Source organism: Bombina bombina, chromosome 1 (genome assembly GCF_027579735.1).
Source record: "Bombina bombina isolate aBomBom1 chromosome 1, aBomBom1.pri, whole genome shotgun sequence".
NCBI classification, from domain to species: Eukaryota; Metazoa; Chordata; class Amphibia; order Anura; family Bombinatoridae; genus Bombina; species Bombina bombina.
The window spans coordinates 494637920-494656681 of NC_069499.1; the positions used below are offsets into that span (position 1 = coordinate 494637920).

The 18762-nt window shown below is 39.9% G+C and overlaps 1 protein-coding gene across 3 annotated transcripts in view; it reads left to right on the top strand.

Moving 5' to 3' along the window:
- Positions 1-18762, top strand: part of HECW2 (HECT, C2 and WW domain containing E3 ubiquitin protein ligase 2) — a 746182-nt gene that overhangs the window by 712470 nt on the left and 14950 nt on the right. For all 3 annotated transcript variants that reach the window (XM_053698566.1, XM_053698567.1, XM_053698568.1), the window contains 3 exons: positions 1721-1873; positions 13287-13385; positions 17716-17845. In XM_053698566.1, coding sequence (XP_053554541.1) covers positions 1721-1873; positions 13287-13385; positions 17716-17845 — 382 coding nt within the window. The remainder of the gene's footprint in view (positions 1-1720; positions 1874-13286; positions 13386-17715; positions 17846-18762) is intronic.

Sequence of the window (18762 nt, forward strand, 5' to 3'; positions counted from 1 at the left end):
GGATGAAGACTTCTGCCGCTCCGGATGTCTTCTTTTGGTCCATCGGTGCCCAGTTGGGTGAAGACGACTCAAGGTAGGGAGATCTTCAGGGGGGTAGTGTTAGGTTTATTTAAGGGGGATTTGGGTTAGAGTAGGGGTATGTGGGTGGTGGGTTGTAATGTTGGGGGGTGGTATTGTGTTTTTTTTACAGGCAAAAGAGCTGATTTCTTTGGGGCATGCCCCGCAAAAAGCCCTTTTAAGGGCTGGTAAGGTAATAGAGCTGTTAACTTTTTAAATTTAGATTATGGTAGGGTATTTTTTTATTTTGAGGGGCTTTGTTATTTTATTAGGGGGCTTAGAGTAGGTATAATTAGCTTAAAATTCTTGTAATCTTTTTTTATTTTTTTGTAATTTAGTGTTTTGGTTTTTTTGCAATTTAGTTTAGTTTATTTAATTGTAGGTACTTGTAGTTAATTGATTTAATTTATTTATTGATAGTGTAGTGTTAGGTTTAATTGTAACTTAGGTTAGGATTTATTTTACAGGTAATTTTGTAATTATTTTAACTAGGTAGCTATTGTACCTAGTTAAAATAAATACAAAGTTGCCTGTAAAATAAATATAAATTCTAAAATAGCTACAATATAATTATTCGTTATATATTGTAGCTATATTAGGGTTTATTTTACAGGTAAGTATTTAGTTTTAAATAGGAATACTTTAGTTAATAAGAGTTAATTTATTTCGTTAGATTAAAATTATATTTAATTTAGGGGGGTGTTAGGGTTAGGGTTAGACTTAGCTTTAGGGGTTAATACATTTATTAGAGTAGCGGCAAGGTCCGGTCGGCAGATTAGGGGTTAATACTTGAAGTTAGGTGTCGGCGATGTTAGGGAGGGCAGATTAGGGGTTAATACTATTTATTATAGGGTTTTTGAGGCGGTTTAGGGGTTAATACATTTATTAGAGTAGCGGCGACCTCCGGTCGGCAGATTAGGCGTTAATAACTGTAGGTAGGTAGCGGTGACGTTGGGGGGGGGGGCAGATTAGGGGTTAATAAATATAATATAGGTGTCGGTGATGTTAGTGGCAGCAGATTAGGGGTACATAGGGATAATGTAGGTTGCGGCGGTGTACGGAGCAGCAGATTAGGGGTTAATAGCATAATGCAGGTGTCAGCGATAGCGGGGGTGGCAGATTAGGGGTTAATAAGTGTAAGGTTAGGGGTGTTTAGACTCGGGGTACATGTTAGGGTGTTAGGTGTAGACTTAGAAACTGTTTTCCCATAGGAAACAATGGGGCTGCGTTAGGAGCTCAACGCTGCTTTTTTGCAGGTGTTAGGTTTTTTAGCAGCCCAAACTGCCCCATTGTTTCCAGTGGGGGAATCGTGCACGCTACCGTAAGCAACGCTGGTATTGAGAGTTGAAGTGGCGGTAAATATGCCTTTACGCTCCCTTTTTGGAGCCTAACACAGCCCTTCAGAGAACTCTCAATACCAGCGTTGTTTAAAAGGTGCGGGGGGGGGGAAAGGAGCGTTAGCTACGCGGGTCTTTAACGACAAAACTCTAAATCTAGCCATCAGTTTGTAAAATAAAACATAATTAGTTTTAATATGATAAATATAAGTAATCTCTTTTACAAATATCCTAAGTTAAATAATGTGCTTTATGGGTTCCTTGTCAGCTATATAGATTGCTATTCACTGGTATAAAAAAACAAGTATTATATTTTTCTCCTCCAGGTTGGATTACAGTGGACCTTCCAGAGAATTTTTTTTCCTCGTGTCCAGAGAGCTATTTAATCCGTACTATGGATTATTTGAGTATTCTGCAAATGATACTTATACAGTACAAATAAGTCCCATGTCTGCTTTTGTAGACAATCATCACGAATGGTGAGAGCTATTTTTGTTTATTTTACTGAAATAAATTTGAGAAGGTAAAAAATGAATACTTTTCAATACAGCTGAAGTCCCTAAACTGATCAACTACAAAAAAAATGGCAAATGAATTCACTTTTTCCATGCTATGCTATGAATAAATATCTCTCATGTCTATAGCAATATCAATCAGGAAGACAGCTGTGGGATATGGAAATAAAGAGAATCTGTTATGTTCAAGATGCTATATTAAAGTGAATATATATTAATTATCCAGGTTACTGAACTGCAAAGTAAAAGGCTAATTGTTACAATACAATTGTTGCACAACAAGGAGAAAGAAAACCTTACTCTAATATTGATAATGAGTTACAAAAGTATCAAGTAGGCAAACTGCCAATCATTCAAAACCAAATAACTTTATTAAAGAAATAATCATGAAGACCCAGTCTTAAATGCACATTCGCACGCAAGTTTAAAATAGCTTGAACCCAGGGTGATACTTATATATGTAATCTCCACTGATCAGTTTAATAAGGAGCCAGAGATAGTAGTATAGCTAATACCTAGTGGATAAACAGTTAGTGTTAACTAATACCCAGCAATGAATAGGTTAATTAGAACGTGTAAAAACCACTATATTGTAGCTTAGCTAGTTTACGGTTCCTTCGGGAACTTCATTATTTTTACACTGACTAATGATGTCATATAAATATATCTGCAGTGGAGAACAAATAATGTTACAAGTTCAATATAAGAAGAAAGGGTTAAAAGGGAAGCGCTAAAACAAAAGCTAAAGGTAATCTCTCACTTAATATATATACAGTTTATTTAAACATATATAATTCACATCAAAGGGACGTCTCCCCAAATGACACTGTCATAAAAATGTTACTACAGTATATAACAAGGCCACTATATATAAAATCAATAAAATATATTGCACATCGATTGACGGTTCTAAAACATATCATAAATCAGAGTTCAGTTAAAAGTTCATGAAATTGACAATTAAAACCACCAAGCTGCCAGAGGAAAAAGTTAATATGGTAGGTCTACCAATCAAAGTGTTCTGAATACTCCACACTTCCTTAAGAGAGATACAAGACCAGCGTATGCACAGAGATGTTATGTTATGAGTTCTTGACAGTTACTTTACCCACGATCTCCTGATCGTCTGCAGTACACCTTCCCTGTTCGGTATCTCCCTCGAGTGGATCCGACTGGGGTTTCTCGGCGTCTGACGTCACGGAATCGAGATCCGGCAAAGAGAAGCGGTCAGAGCTTAGCGCTTCACAGGTGCGATTCTTTCACATCCACCATGCGAGGGAGATACCGAACAGGGAAGGTGTACTGCAGACGATCAGGAGATCGTGGGTAAAGTAACTGTCAAGAACTCATAACATAACATCTCTGTCCATACGCTGGTCTTGTATCTCTCTTAAGGAAGTGTGGAGTATTCAGAACACTTTGATTGGTAGACCTACTGTATTAACTTTTTCCTCTGGCAGCTTGGTGTAATTGTCAATTTCATGAACTTTTAACTGAACTCTGATTTATGATATGTTTTAGAACCGTCAATCGATGTGCAATATATTTTATTGATTTTATATATAGCGGCCTTGTTATATACTGTAGTAACATTTTTATGACAGTGTCATTTGGGGAGACGTCCCTTTGATGTGAATTATATATGTTTAAATAAACTGTATATATATTAAGTGAGAGATTACCTTTAGCTTTTGTTTTAGCGCTTCCCTTTTAACCCTTTCTTCTTATATTTATACTTTGTGACAATTTTAGGGATATTGTCATTTAGGGGGAGTTTGTTAATCTCTTTTTTGTCTTAGCGCACCTTAGACCCCTTTTTTTCCAATGTTACAAGTTCATCCTGGTAAGCAGCATAAAACGTGGGACTATGCCCACTGTGAAAAAAGTGCCCCAAACGCGCGTTTCACTAAACACTTCCTCAAGGGGTGCGCTCCGACCGGTTCTGGAGCGTGTTATCATGATACATTGCCCGCCTCCTTGCTCATACCCCTCTGAGGAAGTGTTTAGTGAAACGTGTGTTAGGGGCACTTTTTTCACAGTGGGCATAGTCCCACGTTTTATGCTGCTTACCAGGATGCCCTTGTAATATTATTTGTTCTCCACTGCAGATATATTTATATGACATCATTAGTCAGTGTAAAAATAATCAAGTTCCCGCTATAGAAGGAACTTTAAACTAGCTAAGCTACAATATAGTGGTTTTTACATCCTCTAATTAACTTATTCTATTCATTGCTGGGTATTAGCACTAACTGTTTAGCCACTAGGCATTAGCTATACCACTATCTCTGACTCTTTATTTAACTGATCAGTGGAAATTATATATATATACAGGGCAGGTCCGGGACGCGGGCGTGGTGGGAGCGTGACCAAAGTGAGCGGGCGTGATGGGGGCGTGGTCTGTAGAGAGAGTGCACAAAAAATGTGGGAGACAGAGCAAAAAAGAGGGGGGCAAGAGAGAGCAAGAGAGGGGCAGAAAGAGCACAAGAGAGAAGGGACAGAAAGAACACAAAAGAGAAGGGACAGAAAGAACGCAAAAGGGAGGGGGCAGAAAGAGCACAAAAGAGAGGGGGCAGAAAGAGCACAAAAGAGAGGGGGGAGAAAGAGCACAAAAGAGAGGGGGGAGAAAGAGCACAAAAGAGAGGGGGGAGAAAGAGCACAAAAGAGAGGGGGGAGAAAGAGCACAAAAGAGAGGGGGGAGAAAGAGCACAAAAGAGAGGGGGGGGGAGAAAGAGCACAAAAGAGAGGGGGGGGGAGAAAGAGCACAAAAGAGAGGGGGGGGAGAAAGAGCACAAAAGAGAGGGGGGGGAGAAAGAGCACAAAAGAGGGGGGGAGAAAGAGCAAAAAAGAGGGGGGAAGAAAGAGCAAAAAAGAGGGGGGAAGAAAGAGCAAAAAAGAGGGGGGGAAGAAAGAGCAAAAAAGAGGGGGGGAAGAAAGAGCAAAAAAGAGGGGGGAAGAAAGAGCAAAAAAGAGGGGGGAAGAAAGAGCAAAAAAGAGGAGGGGGGAGGGTAAAAAAGAGGGGGGAAGAAAGAGCAAAAAAGAGAGGGGGAGAGAGAGCAAGAAAGAGGGGGGGAGAGAGAGCGAAAAAGGGGGGAGAGAGAGCGAAAAAGAGGGGGGGGGGAGAGAGCGAAAAAGAGGGGGAGAGAGCGAAAAAGAGGGGGGAGAGAGAGCAAAAAAAAGAGGGGGAGAGAGAGCAAAAAAGAGAGGGAGAGAGAGAGCAAAAAAGAGAGGGGGAGAGAGCAAAAAAGAGAGGGGGGAGAAAGAGCACAAAATAGAGGGGGGATAGAGAGCATAACAGAGAGGGGGGATAGAGAGCATAACAGAGAGGGGGATTAGAGAGCACAAAAGAGAGGGGGGAGAGAGAGCCCAAAAGAGAGGGGGGAAGAGAGAGAGCACAAAGGAGAGGGGGGGAGAGAGAGCACAAAGGAGAGGGGGGAGAGAGAGCACAAAAGAGAGGGGGGAGAGAGAGCACAAAAGAGAGGGGGGAGAGAGCACAAAAGAGAAGAGGGGTAGAGAGAGCACAAAAGAGAGGGGGAGAGCACAAAAGAGAGGGGGGAGAGAGAGAGCACAAAAGAGAGGGGGGAGAGAGAGCACAAAAGAGAGGGGGAGAGAGAGCACAAAATAGAGGGGGAGAGATAGAGCACAACACAGAAGGGGAGAGAGAGCACAAAAGAGAGGGGGAGAGAGAGCACAAAATAGAGGGGGAGAGAGAGAGCACAAAACAGAAGGGGAGAGAGAGCACAAAAGAGAGGGTGAGAGAGAGCACAAAATAGAGGGGGAGAGAGAGAGCACAAAACAGAAGGGGAGAGAGAGCACAAAAGAGAGGGGGAGAGAGAGCACAAAATAGAGGGGGAGAGAGAGAGCACAAAACAGAAGGGGAGAGAGAGCACAAAAGAGAGGGGGAGAGAGAGCACAAAATAGAGGGGGAGAGAGAGAGCACAAAAGAGAGGGGGACAGAGAGAGAGAGAGCACAAAAGAGAGGGGCACAGAGAGAGAGAGAGAGCACAAAAGAGAGGGGGACAGAGAGAGAGCAAGGGGAGGAACCACTGTAATGCAAATAATGGCCCGTGTACACGGGCTTTAGGACTAGTTATCAATATTAGAGTAAGGCTTTCTTTCTCCTTGTTGTGCAACAATTGTTGCATTTTTTGTAAAGTATAGCAATATCAAGCCTGAATAGATTATCCAAAATGAATGTAAATAAATGTCATGATTTAATGTGATGCAAGTAATATCTGCAATATATATTGCTAATCGTCGCATGTGCTGTTATATATATATAAATAAAGGTAATACAAATGAATAGATTAGATACCTTTAGTTGAAAGCAATAAAATAAATCTGGTGCTGTAGCATAAACCCCATGATTCAGATAAAACTTTTTATTTTAAACAACTTTTCAATTTACTTTTATTATCACATTTTCTTTGTTTCTTGTTATCCTTAGTTGAATAGCAGGAAAGTAAGTTCAGGAGCGTGCACGTGTCTGAAGCACTATATGGCAGCAGTTTTGCTACAGTGTTATACATTAGCAAGAGCACTAGATGGCAGCACTATTTCCTGTCATGTAGTGCTCCAGATGTGCACAATACCTATTTAGATAGCTCTTCAACAAAGAATAACAAGAGAGTGAAGCAGATTTTAAATTGAAAACTTTTTTCTAAACTTGTATTCCTTATCTCAATCATTAAATAATGTTTTGGGGTATTTTATCTTTTTTATCTTAACTACATACTAAACATATGAGAGATATTTTTGTATTACAATCACTTAAATGTATCAATTTACAACTTCAGTAGCACGGTTACTGCTCACCATACTATCGTTTTCCTACTGTGTAACACTTTACAATTATTAGTGAAGCTCTACATCTTCCCTGGCTGCTGCCATCTTGGAACTTATATTGGTTATGTAACTTTAAAATTGTGCAAAAAAACTGCCTAAAGGGACATGAAACCCAATTTTTTTTCTTTCATGATTCAGATAGAGCATGCAATTTTAAGCAACTTTCTAACTTACTCCTATTATCAATTTTTCTTCCCTTTTTTGTATCTTTATGTGAAAAGCAGGATTGTTTAGGAGCCGACCCATTTTTTTGTTCAGAACCCTAGGTAGTGCTTGCTGATTGGTGACTACATTTAGCCACCAATCAGCAATCACTACCCAGGGTACTCAACCAAAAATGGGCTGACTTTTAAGCTTACATTCCTGCTTTTCAAATAAAGATATCAAGAGAACGAAGAAAAATTGATAATAGGAGTAAATTAGAACTTTGCCTAAAATTGCATTCTCTATCTGAATCATGAAAGAAACAAAAATTAGGTTTCATGTCCCTTTAAATATAACACTTCTGCTTTCTATTATGTGAACTAAACTGAAGTGCACGGTAAGCTGTAAAAAAACCCAGTAACATCCCTGATCTGTGAAAGTTCTCTGCTTCTGTCACAGGATGCAACAATACGCGAACTACAAGATGGTTACGCCCAGTATAAAATGCACAGCTTTACCAGCTGGATTCTGTAATGAGTTAAACATAAGAGACCTGTAGGTACAGGAGGGAAAACCAATTTATTGTGAGTGGCAACCATCCTACTGTAGCTGTACCATGCCCCTTAAATATATCTTTGTCAGTCCATCAGCCAGATTATGCATATATAAGAAGAGGACTTTTTCTCTTCACATATAACATTAATCATTTGGAGATTTTTAAGCTGTTTTATTTTCTGTAATTAATATGACATTTCTAGGACCCAAAGTGTTTTATAAGTAACAGTAATTTAAAAGGTTTTCATTTTTTTTTGTTTCCTATGCTTATGCAGATATTACCTGAGAATATGCACAAGCTCAGATACATATGTGCATCAAATAGGAGTAAAACATAGACACACACACACAAATGAATTAACCATTACACTATACCATCTTTGTCAAATCTATCTATTACAATGTCAGTTAATACATTTGTTAAACAAAAATATTATAGTTTTATTGTTGCGTCACCTGCCTTGATTCCAAAGCAGCTGTATATTATAGAAAATAACTGTTGCTTTTACATTTTGATCAAAATGCAGCCTTACAAAAATGTATTGGATAGATGGAGTAAATAGTGACAACGCCTGGTAAGGAATAGTTGTTTTCCATCTTAATGGGAGGAGAGTCCACTGCTTCATTCATTACTTGTGGGAATTAAGAACCTGGTTACCAGGAGGAGGCAAATACACCCCAGCCAAAGGCTTAAATACCTCCCCCACTCCCCTAATCCCCCAGTCATTCTTTGCCTTTCGTCACAGGAGGTTGGCAGAGAAGTGTCAAAAGATTCGGAGTAGTCTTTTATGGAGGGTAGTACTCTTCGCAATGGGACTGGAGTTTTAAGTAGTCATGTCAGCCTCTCAGTGAAAGCACGGGTGAAAGTTAGAGTCCGGAGATGCAGGGAGAGTCTTTCTGTGAAACCATCCCAACTCAGATTAACAGACCCATTAGCAATCAGCGTTGACGAGTTTCACTGCCTGCTTTCTGCTCTCAAGTTCATGTCAGGAGCAACACTACTAACCTGTCACACTTGAAAGGTCGTGTTCCTGTTACACGGCGTAGATTCTGGTAAAATCGTTTCATTATATACATATGATAACATAAGAAGACAGGGTCACAGTGTGTTTCCTTTTATCTGTATAGAATCAAGGGTTAATACCCCAGGAATGGAGGTTATTGAACAGGGGGGATTTGTAAACAATGTTGTCTACTGTTTATTGTGTTTATGCTGCGACATGTGTGAGATGAGGCTCTGTCAATGTGCGAACAGTTAGTTTGTTTGTTTTTTTTAAATATCAGCGTGGCATTTTTTGGCGCGTTTTCTCTTTAGTGCAGGGGCGGTTCCTGCATGGCACTACATGTGACTGAGTGTGGCATCTTCAACTTCCACTTTCTTGACCGGTGGTTGCAGGAGACAAAGCATTTTTTCTGTTGTCCGGGTCGTAGGAGGTGGTGAGTGCCCCGTCCATTAGGATATAAAGGTGCCATTTAGTTTATATCTAGTCCGCAATAAAGGTGCAAGCTATGGAGGACTCTGATATGTTAGAGGGTACTCCCTATTTAATTAAACCTAACAACGGTGTCTATTGTGAGGAGGTCCGGGTTGATCCGCCTGCTCAACTCTGTTCCACATGCTTTGATAAGATTGCAATATCTAAAAATAACAAGGTATCTAGTACTACTGAGCCGTCCACCTCTGAGGGTTCTCCGTCCCGAGAGGTGCGTTCCCTACATTCATCTCCAATTGCACATGCAGCTCCCCAGACCGATTTTAATCCCTTTGGCTGCCTGATTTTGTTGAGTAGTTAGAAACTGTGGTGTTTGTGTCCTTCAATGCCTTACCATGCCCTGCTAAGCGCAAGCGAAAGCTGAATCATAGCTATCCGTCCCAGGGGTCATCGACTCCGCTGGATGTCTCTGACAGATTATCCGCTGATGAAGACGGCTCTGACTCTTCAGAGGGCGCTCTTTCTGGGTCGGAATCAGTGACATCTAGGCCTCTTTCTTCGGAGGAGCCAGATTTAAATTTAAGATGGAGCATTTGCGCTTCCTGCTAAAAGAAGTGCTAGCTAAATAGAGGTTCCGGAGCCGTAATTGCCGCAGGAACCTTCGATTCCTAAACTAGATAAGGTTTACGAGAACAGGGTGGTACCACAGACCTTCCTGGTTCCCATTAAAATGCCTAATATTATTAAGAATGAATGGGAGAAACTTCTCTCGTCATTTTCCCCCTCTTCTTCTTTTAAAAAGCTGTTCCCCGTTCCGGACTCGCAACTCAAGCTGTGGGGGGCCATTCCTAATGTGGATGGTGCTATTTCCACTCTCGCTAAGCGAACGACTATCCTGCTCGAAGATAGCTCTTTGTTCAAGGAGCCCATGGACAAAAAAATTGAAGTCCATGTTAAGAAAGATGTTCCAACTCACAGGGTTCATTTGTCAACCAGCAGTGGCTGTAGCGGCTACCTATTTGTGACGCTCTGTCAGCTATGGTCGAGGTGACTCCCCTCGAGGAGATACAGGAACGAATTAAGGCCTTAAGGTTAAGTAATTAGTTTATCTGTGATGCAAATATGCAGATTATTCGCCTGAATGCCAAGACTTCAGGTTTTTCTGTTCTGGCCTGTAGGGTTCTGTGGTTAAAGTCGTGGTCTGCAGACATGACTTCCAAGTCTAGATTGCTTTCCCTCCCATTTCAGGGAAAGGTTCTCTTTGGCCCTGGTTTGGACTCTCTCTCTACTTTTCATCCCTTTTGTTCGGAAAAGTCTCAATACCAGCAGCCTGCCACGAAAACCGCGCAGTCCAAGGGATCTTGGAAACCAGCTCACTCATGGAACAAGACCAAGCAGAGTACGAAACCCGCCAAGACAAAATCGGCATGAAGGGGCGGCCCCCGATCTTCTCCTTTCTATCCCATTAATGGAAGATAAATGAAGGAAAGAGTTCTCTGGTCCCCAGCTACAGGGTGGAATTTCTAGATACAATAATAGATTCCATATCCATGAAGATATTCTTGACAGATCAGGGGCGTTCCAAGATTGCGTCCAACTGTATTGCCCTTCAGACCTCCTTAAGGACATCTGTGGCCAGGTGTATGGAGGTAATTGGGCTCATGGTATCCAGCATAGATGTCATTTCATTCGCCAGGTTCCATCTCAGACCTCTTCAGTGATGCATGTTGAGACAGTGGAACATCGATCATTCAGATCTATCCCAACAGATTTCTCTGGACAACCGAGTGAGGGAATCCCTATTTTGGTGGATCCACCTGGGACAGCTGTCCCAGGGGACATCCTTCTTGAGACCATCCTGGGAGATTGTGACCACGGACGCAAGTCTATCAGGATGGGGTGCTGTTTGGGGTGCCAGAAGGGCACAGAGCAGGTGGACTCGAGAGGAGTCGACTCTACCAATAAATATTCTGTAACTTCAAGCAATATTCAACATTCTTAGGGCTTGGCCCCACTTGGGGTCATCCCGATTCATCAGATTCCAGTCAGACAACATTACCTCGGTGGCTTACATAAACCATCACAAGGAGCTTTCTAGCCATAAGGGAAGTATCTAGGATTCTGGAATGGGCAGAGAACCACAACTGTTCGCTCTCAGCGATCCACATTCCGGGTGTGGACAAGCGGAATTTCTCAGCAGACAATCGTTTCATCCGGGGGTATGGTCTCTCCATCCCAAGGTGTTTGCGGAGATCTGCAACAGATGGGGGATGCCGGAGATAGACCTCATAGCGTCCAGACTCAACTTCAAGCTACCCAGATACGGGTCGCGGTCCAGGGACCCCCAGGCAGAGCTGTTAGATGCCTTAGCGGTGCCTTGGGAGTTCAACCTAATTTACATTTTTCCACCGTTGCCACTCCTTCCTCAGGTGGTGGCCCACATCAAACAGGAGCAAGCTTCAAACATTCTGATTGCTCTGTTGTAGCCGCGCAGGACGTGGTTTGCGGATCTGGTTGGGATGTCATCGTCTCCTCCTTGGAGGTTACCTTGTCGCAGAGATCTGCTGGTTCAGGGTCCATTTCTACACCAAAATCTTGATTCTCTGAGGCTGACTGCGTGGAGATTGAACGCCTAGTTTTGGCCAAGAGAGGTTTTTCCAAGAGAGTGATCAATACTCTCATCCAGGCCAGGAAACCAGTCACTCGTCTCATCTATCATAAGGTGTAGAGGACCTACTTATCCTGGTGTGAGGAACGTGGATATCCCTGGCACAAGGTTAGGGTATCCAAGATTCTGGCCTTTAAAGGTCTTTCCGCTAGTTCCTTAAGGGGACAGATTTCGGCTTTATCAGTGCTGTGCTGCTACACAAGAATCTTGCGGAGCTTCCTGATAGTTAGTCCTTTGTTCAGGTTCTGGTTAGGATCAGACCTGTCTTTAGAAGTTTGGCTCTTCCTTGGAGCTTAAACTTGGTTCTTAAGATTTTGTAGAGGGCTCTGTTTGAGCCTATGCATTCGCTTGACATTAAGATTCTTTCGTGGAAGGTTCTATTCCTACTGGCTATCGCATCGGCCTGCAGAGTCTCTGAGTTAGTGGCTTTGCACTGTGACCCACCTTAGTTGGTTTTTCACGCTGAAAAGGCTGTTCTTCGCACTGGTTTGGGGTTTCTCCCCAAGTTTGTGTCGAATCATAATATCAATCTGGAAAATGTTAGTTCCTTCCTAGTGTCCTAAACCTTCTTCCTTCAGGAAAGTTTACTTCATAACTTGTATGTGGTCCGGGCCTTGAAGTTTTATCTTCAGGCCATGAAGGACTTCAGACAGACTTTGTCTTTATTTGTGGTGTATTCAGGGAAGCGCAAGGGGCAGAGGGCCTCTTCTACTTCACTGTCTTTCTGGTTGAGAAGCATTATACGTTTGGCCTATGAGACAGCGGGACATAAGCCTCCTCAGAGGATTACGGCTCACTCAACTAGGGCTGTGGCCTTTTCTTATGCCTTTAAGTACGAGGCTTCTATGGAGCAAATTTGTAAGCGGCTACTTGGTCTTCCTTACATACTTTTGCAAAGTTTTACAAGTTTGATGTTTTTGTTTCAGCGGAAGCAGCTTTTGAGAGAAAGGTTTTGCAGGCTATGGTGCCCTCAGTTTAGGGTCCGCCTCCTATTGCCCTCCCGTTTTTTTCATTCAGCGTCCTCTAGAGCTTGGGTATTTGTTTCCGTAATGAATGAAGCAGTGGACCCTCCTCCCATTAAGATAGAAAACATAAATTATGCTTACTTGATCATTTCATTTCCATCTGTGGGAGGAGAGACCACTGCTCCCGCCCGTTTCTCCGGTGGGCAGACCTAAATTTAGTATTCTTCTTCTGGCACCATTTATACCCTGATATTTCTCCTACTGTTCCTTGTTCCCTTGGCAGAATGACTGGGGGATGAGGGGAGTGGGGGAGGTATTTAAGCCTTTGGCTGTAGTGTCTTTGCCTCCACCTGGTGGCCAGGTTCTTAATTCCCACAAGTAAGTAATGAATGAAGCAGTGGACTTTCCTCCCACAGATGGAAATGAAATTATCAGGTAAGCATAATTTATGTTTTTTAGGGGTTGTGCCTGTTTGATGTTTATTAGGGTTAATAGCACGAGGGCTGGGACTATGGGATAGTTGTACTTATGGTGCAATTGGACTGCAGTTTGGGGATCTAAATGAGTATAGTTGAAGTTAGTGTTTTGGTTAGGGGGATGAAGCTGCGTAACAGAAATGCTAAGCAGTAGCAGTGGAACCATACAAATGGTACTGCTAAAAGAAGATATTTTTTGGTAGAGACTGTTTGTACATATGTGTGTGCTTATGTTTTAACTAATACTTAGTAGAGGTTTTACACTTTGAACATTGTTTCTTTTTATTTTAGGTTTAGATTCAGCGGTCGTATTCTGGGTCTCACGCTAATACATCAGTATTTGTTAGATGCCTTCTTTACAAGACCTTTTTACAAAGCTCTTCTACGAATGTGAGTTCAAAATCACTTACGTATTCTTGTTGAAATTATATGCAAAGTTAGCTCAGCTAAAATCAGATACTCTAGCATAAAACATGTTTTATTGTGCAAATAGCATAAGTCATAAAACATATTGCAAACATATCAGCAAATGACAATTAGCTAATAATGGGGTTTATTCCATTCTTTCTGATCCAATTTATCAGTGTTTTTTGCCTCTCACTCTTGCTTTTTGAAGTTCAGAATATTCACAAACCAAGAGATAACACAATTTTAATTCAGAGAAAGTTTCAGATCGGATCCAAACAGATAGTGGGGAAATCACCTATACGATACATTGACAGAAATGGCTTTGGCAATTACAGTCCCCTTAACCACTGGTTTGCACTTTATATCTGCAACAAAATGGACACAAATTCAACAAACAAAGGGTGTTGATAATGTAGAAAAATTGCCTTTTCACCATGTTTGACAATATTCCAAGATTTGGAATAATAATTATCTTACGCATGTACAATACATTCTGGAATGGTCAATGACGGCATTTTAGATATGTAGATCTCTATATGGTCTAGATTAAACCGTTTATGCAGCACTAATGTATAGTCCCTCGTTTGTGGGCGGGACCAACATTTACATATGCTAACTGCTAACAAGATTTCCAGGAAACTTGAGAAAATGGAAATTACGACTGCGGCATCTAGAAATGTCGTTTATCAGTCGTGTTCTTAAAATGTTTGATCTATTTTATATACAAATTTTTTAATGTAACAGTAATTTCATCTTTTTACATGGGATTTCTATCAGCAATTGTTGTTTATTGGCAACCTAGATCAGTTGCACATGTTTTTACATTATACAGAAGTCTCAAATTATGTTGTGAATCTTGTGTTCTCATCTTCTTACAGTAATAGATATTCGGCAAAGACAAACCTTGTTCCATACAGTGAGGTCTGGAATTTTGGGGGATATTTTAAACCTCATCACTTAGCTGTTTCCTGATTTACAGTGTGAAAACGGTTAAAATCCCATTTTTATAAGATAAGATAAATTGTGGCCACTTTATTTTTATGAAAATGTATTAAATATAAATAAAGTTAAATTAATATAATAAGATATTAAAAGTTTGACAAATATCAGTGAATAAATATGCCCAGTATACCCATCATGCCCATATACAAATCGCATTGATATTGTTTAACATTTATTATAAACATCACTCTATTCAAATGCAAAACCACCACATGGACTGCATTACCCCTTTTGGGATTTCAGGGATAGCCATCCATTGCCAGCAATACTGAGTGCCTTTGTGGGAAAATGGAGATCAAACATTCGCCTAGATTTAGAGTTTTGCGTTAGGGGCTACTAACGCTGGTTTTGGGCTACCGCTGGTATTTAGAGTCGTGTAGGTAAGGGTCTAACGCTCACTTTCCAGCCGCGACTTTTCCATACCGCAGATCCCCCTACGCCATTTGCGTATCCTATCTTTTCAATGGGATCTTTCTAACGCCGGTATTTAGAAAACTACTGTGCTCTAAAAGTACACTAACACCCATAAACTACCTATGTACCCCTAAACCGAGGCCCCCCCACATCGCCGCCACTCATTTTTTGAACCCCTAATCTGCCGACCGCACACTGCCGCCACCTACATTATCCCTATGTACCCCTAATCTGCTGCCCCTAACACCGCCGACCCCTATATTATATTTATTAACCCCTAATTTGCCGCCCCCAACGTCGCCTACACCTACCTACAATTATTAACCCCTAATCCGCCTCACTCCCGCCTCAATAACCCTATAATAAATAGTATTAACCCCTAATCTGCCCTCCCTAACATCACCGACACCTAACTTCAAGTATTAACCCCTAATCTGCCGACCGGACCTCACCGCTACTCTAATAAATTTATTAACCCCTACAGCTAAGTCTAACCCTAACACCCCCCTAAATTAAATATAATTTAAATCTAACGAAATAAAATGAATCTTATTAAATAAATTAATCCTATTTAAAGCTAAATACTTACCTGTAAAATAACCCTAATATAGCTACAATATAAAGAATAATTATATTGTAGCTATTTTAGGATTAATATTTATTTTACAGGCAACTTTGTATTTATTTTAACCAGGTACAATAGCTATTAAATAATTAATAACTATTTAATAGCTACCTAGTTAAAATAATTACAAAATTACCTGTAAAATAAATCCTAACCTAAGTTACAATTAAACCTAACACTACACTATCAATAAATTAATTAAATAAAATACCTACAATTATCTACAATTAAACCTAACACTACACTATCAATAAATTTATTAAATAAAATACCTACAAATAAATACAATTAAATAAACTAACTTAAGTACAAAAAATAAAAAAAGAACTAAATTACAAAAAATAAAATAATAATTTACAAACATTATAAAAAGATTACACCAATTTTAAGCTAATTACACCTACTCTAAGCCCCCTAATAAAAGGGCAGATTAGGGGTTAATACTATTTATTATAGGGTTATTGAGGCGGGAGTAAGGCGGATTAGGGGTTAATAACTTTATTATAGTAGCGGTGAGGTCCAGTCGGCAGATTAGGGGTTAATAATTGTAGGTAGGTGGCGGCGACGTTGGGGGCGGCAGATTAGGGGTTAATAAATATAATATAGGGGTCGGCGGTGTTAGGGGCAGCAGATTAGGGGTACATAGGGATAACGTAGGTTGCAGCAGTGTACGGAGCGGCAGATTAGGGGTTAATAATAATATGCAGGAGTCAGCAATAGTGGGGGCGGCAGATTAGGGGTTAATAAGTGTAAGGTTAGGGGTGTTTAGACTCGGGGTACACGTTAGGGTGTTAGGTGCAGACATTGGAAGTGTTTCCCCATAGGAAACAATGGGGCTGCGTTAGGAGCTGAACGCTGCTTATTTGCAGGTGTTAGGTTTTTTTTCAGCTCAAACTGCCCCATTGTTTCCTATGGGGGAATCGTGTACGAGCACGTTTTTGAAGCTGGCCGCGTCCGTAAGCACCGCTGGTATTGAGAGTTGCAGTGGCGGTAAATATGCCTGTACGCTCCCTTTTTGGAGCCTAACGCAGCCCTTCTGTGAACTCTAAATACCAGCGTTGTTTAAAAGGTGCGGGGGGGAAAAAGCCAGCGTAGCTAACGCACGCCTTCTAACGCAAAACTCTAAATCTAGCCGATTGTAAGTTAACAATCGGATCTATATTTGATTCACAAAGACTGTGTTCATTTTGTTAAAGAACAAAACCGTCCTTGTTTTTCTAACTTGGGGGGGGCGGAGATTGCAATCTACCCCAATGACTTAAAATTGTTTAATTCATCAATAAAAGGATATTAAAAATATGAAGAATGCAATATGAAAGCACATAATTTGTAGATGAAGGTTTTCTGAAGTGACTATAGAAGTCTGTCCATCCTGCCAAGATACTTATGGCATTCATATGGATACTGACTGTTGTCTTGTGGCACATGCAAATTAGTATTTTCCTTGCCAAGTGAACAAAGGGGTTACATGAATAGAGTGAACAAAGGGGTTACACCTTGAAAGGTATAAATGGGCTATTGTATATGTCAGTTTTGGAAGACCTTCCAGTTCTATTTCGAAAACAGGTACATAAAACACAAAAAGTGTGGGAACTTTTCTGTTAAAAGCTTATTTGTAGCAGCATGTTTTTAACAAACAATGAGATATTGCATTGTGATAATTCGAGAAACTCAGCTCCCAATGTGGCCTGTAAGCAAAAATAGTTTTCGGGAGCCGATAGCCAATAGATGGTGATTGACCCCTAAATGTTTGGAGCAACTGCAAATTTTTCTCCTCTTCTATGTTTTTCTTTTTTTTTAGTGCTAGGGCTTAAAGGGACAGGAAACCCATTTTTTTCCTTTCATGATATAGAAAGAGCATGCAATTTTTAACAAGTTTCTAATTTACTCCTATTATCTCATTTGTTTTATTCTCTTGATATTCTTTGCTGAAAATCATATCTAGATAGGCTCAGTAGCTACTGATTCGTTGCTGCACTTAGAAGCCTCATGTGATTGGCTCACCCATGTGCATTGCTTTTTCTTCAACTAAGGATATCTAAAAAATGAAGCAAAATAAATAATAGAAGTAAATTGGATTGTTTTTTAAATTTGCATTCTCTTTCTGAATCATGAAAGACATTTTTTGGGTTTAGTGTCCCTTTAAGTAAAGTGTAAATTACGATAAACTTTTCTTTTTATCAACAAACGCCCAAAAAGCTTTAAAAAATGGTGTTTGCAATGTACAAGTATGCTTTAATCATATTCTCTGTTTTGTTTTTTCATTTTAAGACTTTGTGACCTGAGTGATTTGGAGTATCTGGATGAGGAATTTCATCAAAGTCTTCAGTGGATGAAAGACAATGATATCCATGATATTTTGGATCTTACATTCACAGTCAATGAAGAAGTATTTGGTCAGGTACCGTATGAATATTCTTTTAGATCTGTAATTTGAAATAATCTTTTTCCTTTACAGCATTCCTCTGTACCATGTGACATCAAACAAACAGTAACTATCAGTTGCCCAAAATATATTTATGTAGGTAATGGTAGCCAGGGCACAATTACTAAAGGGAATAGATTTCAGTGGAAATTCTGATTAAATGCCAAAACAAGACACATTCACTTGCAAATTAACATATTAAACTACTTGGTCTTTACTTTAAAGCAGATATGTCTTACAATGAGTGTGTTATTGTAAACATCAGGGTAACAACCTAAAAATAAAAATGTTCAAGTCCAAAAATGACTAATTTTATCTAGTATATCCTGGTTATCATAGGTAATTAACTGCTTGATTTTTATTTTACAGTAAATACATAGTTAAAATCTTTATGAAATATGAATATTGCATACATATTTTTTTTCATGTTTTCATCTACTTAATAGCAATCTAATGCACTTATATATATGTCTATATATGTATACATATATATGTGTTTTTTTATGTGTATATATGACTGTAAATACATATATACACATATAAATACAATAATATATATGTACACGTGTATATATATATATATATATATATATAAACATATAAAGACATCGTTAGAAATGTATATGTATGTATCTCAATGTTAAAGTCCTTTTGTGGCTTTTTTTTTCTTTCTAACACCCGAGATTTCATGTCTTTGAGTCTTTATAACTTTTGTGGGCAATATTATATATAAAAAAAAACAACTGTACTTTGTAATGTATTTTTGACGCGCTTTATGCAACTTTTATATTTTGGAAACCAGTTAACCACAGCTCTGAGATCGTGGTAAAGATTGCAGCTCAACTTGTAATACAAGCAAAATGGAAAGGGGCTCAAATAATCGCAATAACGCT